This window comes from Notolabrus celidotus, chromosome 3 (assembly GCF_009762535.1).
Source record: "Notolabrus celidotus isolate fNotCel1 chromosome 3, fNotCel1.pri, whole genome shotgun sequence".
NCBI classification, from domain to species: Eukaryota; Metazoa; Chordata; class Actinopteri; order Labriformes; family Labridae; genus Notolabrus; species Notolabrus celidotus.
In genome coordinates, this window is record NC_048274.1 from 36,496,618 (window position 1) to 36,505,077 (window position 8,460).

Consider the following 8,460-nt stretch of genomic DNA (forward strand, 5'->3'; position numbering starts at 1 on the left):
CACAGCTCTCTGAAGTGTAGGTGGTGTGTGTTTGTGTGTGTGTGTGTGTGTGTGTGTATTATGTACATGTATCTGTGATATTCTACTCCTACAAATACGCTGCCAGAGCAATAGCTCAGCATCTCTTGGAAAATCATCCTCGATATGATAATCAACTGCAAGGCGAGATCAAACGATAAAATGGCCCTCACTTTATTACTGACATTGACTTGTTGATCTCTTGCTGCAATCTAATTGAAATAAAGTGTGTGTGTTTGATGTGAGATCAAATTAAATGGTCTCGTTCTTGACTTGTCTTTTATTGTCTGCTTTCTAATTTATTTTCTCGACACGATGCCGTCTTTTCTCTCATGTTTCATTTTCCTAATTTGGGGTCATTCTTTTCTTCTCTTTGTAAAGTCTTCTTGTTGTTGTGTTGCCCATTTTCATCCTTTGAGGAGATAATCATGGGTCTATCTGAGCGTGCAAGCCTCTGATAATAACTTGCCACAACCATATTAGGACATTTTCTTGTTCTTTCATTTTACTGATGACTTAATAAGCTCTTTCGTGGATAGAGATTTCATGTATCTGCCTGCAGTATGACTTGCTTACAAGGTGTAGCTGTCTGCAGAGACATGTCATTTTCCTTACCACCTAAACAGATCGGAGCTCAGATCAGAGGAAAAGATGAGTTAAAAGAAGGTATTTTTAGACACATGAAGACAGAAGAAGAAGTGACATTTTAAACATATTATTCATCAAAAGTTGCTTAGGTGTTTTATAGAAAGAAAGTATTCTAATGTTCTCTATTATGCAGCACTGTTTATTACTCATCCTCCATAGAGTTGCAGTATGGGCTGTGCAGAGACATCATTATCTTTGTGTCTGTCTGTTTAACCAAAGAAATATCTGTACTGGAATAGAAAAGTGTGTATAGCTTAAACAAAGCTTTTGTTAGCTTTCTTGCAACAGATGTAATCAAATCACAAATGAACAATATTAGGGGAAGTCATGTTATTTCTGGCAATGTACTCATTGTGTCTTCAAAGCATGAAAATAATTACCTATTGGCATTTAAATAATTATGGAACATATTTCTACCTTGCCCATTATTTTTATTTTTATTTTAAGTTCTGGCGCTTAATCAAATTGTAAATGAAGCATCTGATGGCTTTACATTTTAAATAGATGACAACTGACTGAGATACAGGTATAACCAGTTGCCACACCAGACTTTTATCTGCTACTACCTGCCTGTGATGGAATTCAGCAACAAACTGGACGGCTTACGTTGAAATAGTTTATGTAGAACTCGATCGAGGAGAAATAACATAACAGTTCATAGGCAGGAGAGTGCAGTGCAATGCCAAGTCAATTCTGCCAGACAAAACCCTTGGCATGGTATTTATTCCCTCTGGAGACGACACTAAAGTTAGATAACCATGTTTGGACAATAGGAACACAACAAGTAGGAAGAAGACCTGTGCTCTAGTTCTGGAGACAGGAAGTCGGCCACAACACATAGATAAAGACGGGAGCAGGGGGAGAGACCTTGACTACTACCCTGACACTATCTTGCCCATCACAGACGACATAGAAATCAAGTTACTCTAAACTTGACATTTAGACTGAAAGAATACAATAGTTAAACATTCTTACATACACATATATAAGGCTATGCAAATTCCACGACACTTAGTTTGCAGGAGTTTTAAAGAAATCTGCCTGCCTGACACTAAGGATGGGCAATGATTTTTGAATATTCGTTCACTTTGTAAAAATAGAAGAGCTATTTTGGATATTTTCTCATTTTAAATGTGACATTTTACAGCATTTTTAATACAGTGTTCCCGCCAGACGGTGGCTATAGAGCGTCTTATCTTATTTATTTTATTTTATTTTTTACCCTTGTCATTGCTATTATTACTGTTATTATATTTTTTAACTATGTTAGTACATTGTTGTATTCCCCTGTCCCGTGTTGTAAGCTGCTGTAACAAAAGAAATTTCCACCAACGGGGGACAAATAAAGTATATCTTATCTTATCTTATCTTATCTTATCTTATAGCAAAAGAAGAAGAAAACATCAGCGACAGTCGCAGGGATTCTCTGCGTTTTTGAATCTCACACTACAACACACGTATTTCCAGAGACTGAGCATGGCTGTAAAATGTAAACACACACGCCACACTGCGTCACAGAAACACAGACAGACGCTGACAGTGCCCTGCTACTAGCAGCACCTTGTCCTGCTGCTGCTTAACGTGACTTCCACACAAAAGGGCTGTTAATGGGACAGTTGTGTGTGTGTGTGTGTGTGTGGGGGGGGGGGGGTAATTCGTATTTTGGCTTGAAATGATCATCCTTACCCGACACATGGCTTCACTGCCTAACTGTTAAAGTCTCCTCCACCATTGTTGAGACAGTGATAGACGGCATTACTGCAGGTGTGAAGCCAGCTACCTGCGTGTAGAGACGAGGTCCACAATATCTGGCAAATAACTTCAATAATGTAGACAGAAGAAAACAACTTTTGACTTGGGCTTCTTTATGTAGAGAAAATTAATTCACCCTGCTGAAACAGTTTCTTATATTGATTTTGATGCAGGTTTGAAGTGAATGAATCCAGCAGGGAGGGGCAGAGGAAGTTGACTGGAGCTGTGGGCTTCAGGCGGCACATACTGCGTCAATGAAGCACTTAACATATACTTTAAATTACTTTTTTAAATGTCCTAATAATAACGAGCATACTCGAATATAATAACATATCAACATCCATCACATTCCTCATGGCTTTCCGAATTCATCTCCAAATGAAGGCTCATTTCTACAAACAAATAATACACTCTAATTCACATTCTCGTGACCATTAACATTGTCCACCTATCTCTGACAGTCAAAGATATTACCCCTCTTAATTATAAAAAGCTAATCTCAGAGGTACATTTTTATTGTGTGGAGCTGACGTCCTTGTTAGGGTTAATCTTAAACTCATTTAGGTTGATGTTTTCTGCTTTATGCTTCAGTATGTTGCAGATCTATGAAATGTAGATTTAACCTGTGCAGCTGTTTGCCTAGTGTGTTTATCTGTCGGACTGTTAGTCAATTTGCAGTGACTAATTTGTGTACCTAAACACAGCTGCGGGTTGCTGTTCATCCTTGTTACAGTTTGTTTGAAATGCTTGATGAGAAGTTGTGTTCAAATTGTGTTCCGTGTGTTTGCTGGAATCTGTCAAAAGCCCCTGTTTAGACAACAAAACAGATCATTTATTACTAGAGCACACATAAAAGAGTTTTCTGATCTGACACCTCTGTCAGCATGCAGGACGTCATGGTTGTCTCTGCCTCCTAAAAACTGTTTCAAATCACTGCTGGAAAAGATATCAGTTTCATGAAGGGAGAATTCTGTGGTTGAGGTTTGGACACAAATACAACACTGTTTGGATGAAACAACAAGCTGCAATTTGGTTTAGAATAAGAACTTTGTAAAGGTTGTAATCTTTATAAACTTTATGAAGGTGGTGGAGCAAGTCAGCATAGAGGATTGCCACACCCAAGGGAAGGGAATTCAGGGGAAATGCAGAGACAATGGTCTAAATGCCTTAAACCCAAGGCCCAACATATAGTATACAACATCTAGTATTATGAATTTGGTTTTGACTTGACGTTCTCAATTAAAATCTCAAGTTGCATTCATAATCTAGCTGTTTGTTTCACCGAGGGAGAAGGTGGATGCAGTACACAATTTGTCCAAGATTGTTATCTTTGTCCAGGTGAATCTGATTTCAAATGAAGTGCATCCAGTCCTTGGTGCTTAAAACCCCAAGTCAGTCCCTCCAGGAAGTTGCGATTTCGCGATCGCAACTATCAACGCAAATTCAACCAATCAGCGTGATTTTTCGCGGCCTTTTATACAATCACCGCAACTTTCACGCAAATTTGACCAATTACCTTAACCTCAGCCCCTGTACGTCATCGGTTTTGTCATCAATTTCACTTCCTTAAATGTAAGTCCTCACTTGATCGGCACTTTTGAACAGCAAAACATGCACAGAGAACGGGTGAAGAGAGGGGACAGCAGGCGGGACAAGTGACCATGACAACGTTATTATTTATAGATTGAGGGGCTCAGTGCTCGCATGGTCACCTACCTGCAGCAGGTGTGCTTTATGAACCAGCTCTCCCTCCTCCATGCATCTGTCTCATCTTCATTGATGATTTTACCCCCGGTGTGTGTTAGTGACACAGACACATCCACGGGGCGTCTGTTTACTATTTAAGGTACTACTATTTGAGGTTTGACATTGTTGCCGCCATTACCGTAAAAAGCTTTGCGTCTACAGCTTGATTTAATCCAGTTTGGTGAAACATCAGACACATTTAGTAAGTTTTGATTAACTCCTTGTAGTCAAAGATGCAGATTCATTTCAGAGTGCCGTGAACTGCCTGTCAAGTGCCCGTCACTACGAGGTGCATTCAGGGACCGTCGTAAATGTGAAATACAGCCCTTTCATGGCATTTTTCTGTGAATCAAGAGAATCAAAATACAGTCACAGTGGTCACATCAAGAATGTTTTCTAAAAGCAACTGTAATTTAGCATATTTACTTGCCCCTGAGATGTTATTGGGGGAAAAACGCAACTTTCACTGCAATTTTTCAAAAAGCTGCCGCAAATTCAGGCTTTTTGGGCCGCAACAATCACAAAAAAATCCCACGAAATCCTGGAGGGACTGCCAAGTGCTGCCTTTAGAAGAAGGGGGCATTATGGTGGGGACAAGCGGCAACCTCTGGTCTCAAACTATGAAACCCATGCAGAAGTGTTATAAACTACAATTCATCAAGAATCAACTTGAGGCCAGCTGCAGAAACACCGGAAACCACATACACACCAATTCAAAAAAGCAATGCAGAAATAATGAACATGCTTACAGCCTGGTTCAAAAAACGTGAATGTTTTTCTAACACGATGGTTCAGGAGATATTAAGATTATGAGTTTTTTCCCAAATAAGGACATGACTGACTTGACTAACAGGTGGGAACACATAGCTGTTGGCTAGGAGGCTCAAACCCCGCCTCTTTACCTCACACTTTGACTGGTTGAGTTCAGCATTACCAATGTGGCTCCTGCCGATGATTGGCTTCAAAACAGTGCTCAGAACCAGATGGGTGATGTCACAGATACTACGTCCATTAATACAGCCTATGGGTGGGGACTGCTACCTGGTTTCTTATTAGACAGGGAGTTTTGAACTTCTGTTGTGTTTTTTTTTTATGAAGACTTTAGTAGGTCTCTCTTTAAAGAGGAGGTGTTATGCTCATTTTAAGGGTTCATACAGTCTGTAGTCTCTGGTACCTCTCTGGTATCTTTACAGGATTTACAGCTCAGAAAACTTTCCATTTATCTACCCACCCCCCTGCCATGAGCCCGATTTCTGTTGATTAGCCTGCTCTCTGGAATCATCCTCCATTGCTGCCAAGCTACAAAGTCGACGTCATTGAGTTAACAGTGATTCTCTAGAATCAGGATAAGATATTACACAGAGCAGGGCATTTTGGTTTGGGAAGTTTTACAATTATTAAAGTCTTTTAAGGAGATTCATCAATCAGTGATGTCACAAATTGAGCAAATGTTTGCATCCCTCTGGCTTAATCCTTGTGTGACTTTTCGAGGAGGCTATTCAGAGCAGCCTGCAGTCTAAGACTCAATATTTGTTTTACATTATGAAAAAGCATTAGACCACCTTTTTAATCATTAAGCCATTCGTGGGTCTATGATAAATCACATGGTTTGGTGTCTTTTAAGGTGTTTCTTGTACTGAATTTGCCATGTTAGAGTTGGGTGTAACACAGTTCACCAGAAGGCAAGCAGAAAGGTCTGGACCAAGCCTGGGCTCTATCTAGACCAAGCGGCAACCTCCAGTCTAAAAATATGAGTCAATGCGGAAGTGTTAAAAGCTGCAGTTCATCGAGGATCCGCTTGAGGCTGGTTCCGGAAGTACCGGAAGTCACATACACATGAATGGGAAAAAGACGATCTTTGCAGCAGAAATAAACATGTTTACAGCCTGGTACAAAAGATGAGTGTAGTCTGAATAGCTAATTTCTCGATGTCCTCTCACTGTGAGGGGGGTGAATTTTTATCTAATTTGGCAATTTTGAAGATATTGAGATAACTAGTCTTCCAATGAGAGGCACAGCTGCCTGTGGGAACACTGCAGCTGTTGGCTAGGAGGCTCAAAGCCCGCCCCTTTACGTCACACTGGCTCGACAGAAGCAATATGGCTGCTGCTGCCGATTGGCTTCAAATCAGCGTTCAGAAACAGATGGGTGACGTCACGGATACTATGTCCATATTTTTTACAGTCTATGATCTAGACTCAAGCTGTTTGAACATGGACAGCAATGTTCTGTCTAAGCATCAGAAGTTTAAGTGCCCTTACACTCCACTGAATCTCCAGCAACCTCAGACTCTGCCATTTTCATCATCAACCCATTGAGATCAAGACCTCATTTACAAGGTCGACCTGGCCAAGAGGTCAAAATAAATAGCACAACTCAACAGCATGGAGCATATATACAGACAGAATGTAGAAGCAATCAATAATTTGAAAGTGCATTTACCTCGTACCTTGCTATTAATGGACACATGGAGGCATGATAGCTGTGACCGACTCAGGGCTTTATCCCATGTAAATTAACAGATGGAGTTTGAGATGCACTTGCTGAAATGACAGATTTTATGTTGACTTGTTTTTCATGTGTAAAGATAGTCTTAGATACAACCCTGACAACAAGCAAAGTTTTGAACTGTCATTAGCTTGACTTCACTATGCTGCCATACAAGTTGTATGTGCTGCTTCTGTCTTTAGGCCGGGTGCAGCGACTCCCTGATGTTGATATATCTGTAAAAAGGGCTGTGATAAAAATGCACTTTCAAGTTTTCTTGTGTTATCCCTGAGTGAAGACAGATATTAATACAAAAGAGACTTGATTATTTTTCTTATTTGAACCTGGTAGTTCAGTGAGTCAAAACTTTTATAACTGTGGGAGACATGATAACTTGCAATTGAGTGCTGGAATTATTGGGAAAATGTCTCCCTCGCTGCCATGGTTATGTTGCAGCAAGTCAAAGTGTGAATGACACCACAAGGCATGTTTAAATGTTAAAGCTGCTTTTGGTGAAGCCTCTCTAATGGTCTCCACATTGTGCAGAATAATTAGAGTCTTTTTAAATGTCATAAAGCCATCAGCATGACGCTGTAATTAAAAAAGAAAAACCTTTATGAGCGTCATAATGAATTGGCTAGGTCGTTATCATCATCACTATACAGGCTTTGTTCCTGGGTGTGTGTGGCTGTGTGTGTGAACATGCTGTCATTAATGTAATGAATCACATTGGACCGTCTGTCCTTGGACAAAGTATAATGAAGATTTGATACATCACTTTATGAATATTTGGTGACATGATATGAGTTCATGTCATCCACCACAGTTTTAATCCTTCATTCCCCTTTAAAGTGCCCATAATGTTTGTTACAATCTCTGTAAAATTAATCTTTATGTCCATTTTATATCCTTTTTTTCCATCTTATTCTGCAGTACAGTCACTCTTCAGCCAAGGGACCTCCATATCAAGTCCTAGTAGAGGAGGAGGAGGAGGATGTGACCTGCAACTCTATCAAAATTGTAGTTTGCTTTGTTGCTCTTTCCGGTAACAGTGTTACATTGTCCTGACATGGCTATTTCATGATAGAGGTATTTCAACAACATAACAACATAGGACCTTTATTCTAAGAAATAAGTCAGACTTTAAATGTATTTATCATTGATTAAACTAAGCTTATTCAGCCACTCTATTGAACACGAGTCACAGTCCACTTCTTTTAATCACTTTGGACTTAAGACAACCGAGTCATCAGATGTAACACACTTTCAAACTAGCATATCCAAAGAACAGTGACGCAAATCCTGGCAGCGCTGCTACCTGTCAAGAGAAAGCAACACAAGCTTACCTGATCACTGTGCGACAATTCACTTTGTCTGCAAACACCGACTCCTGTTTTGACGTGAGGAGGAGGCCACATGGTCATGGGATAATGGAAATAAATCCATCATTTGTGCAATAAAACCAAAACGTGTATGTACAAAAAACTAAATGTGTTTTTAAACCAGTGTGTATGATATGGCACTGTCCCTATCTTTGCAGAGCTTGTCACCAATGACGGTATTGAAACTGGTACACCCACCCCACAGTCCTTGTGTAGAAAACATACAAGATCAACATTGTTGTATCCACAAGGGACTTGGCCAACAAATTGCTGATGCAGGAAAAGCACCCTAGTCTTGCAAGGTATGATCTAGCCTTTCACATGTTTGCACAGATTGCATTGTCCATCCTTGATGGGCCTGCTGATGATCTGAAAAACATTGAAATGATATCCTGCTGTGGTGCCAAAGTGCTACAGCCATCTGCCT

At 40.1% G+C, this 8,460-nt stretch overlaps 1 protein-coding gene across 1 annotated transcript in view; it reads left to right on the forward strand.

Moving 5' to 3' along the window:
* Positions 1 to 7,888, forward strand: part of LOC117810091 (protocadherin-1-like) — a 43,908-nt gene extending 36,020 nt beyond the window's left edge. Inside the window, exon 2 of the mRNA XM_034679696.1 lies at positions 7,585 to 7,888. Within this exon, the coding sequence (XP_034535587.1) occupies positions 7,585 to 7,700 (116 nt within the window). The 3' untranslated portion in view covers positions 7,701 to 7,888. The remainder of the gene's footprint in view (positions 1 to 7,584) is intronic.
* The last annotated feature ends 572 nt before the right edge of the window (positions 7,889 to 8,460 follow it).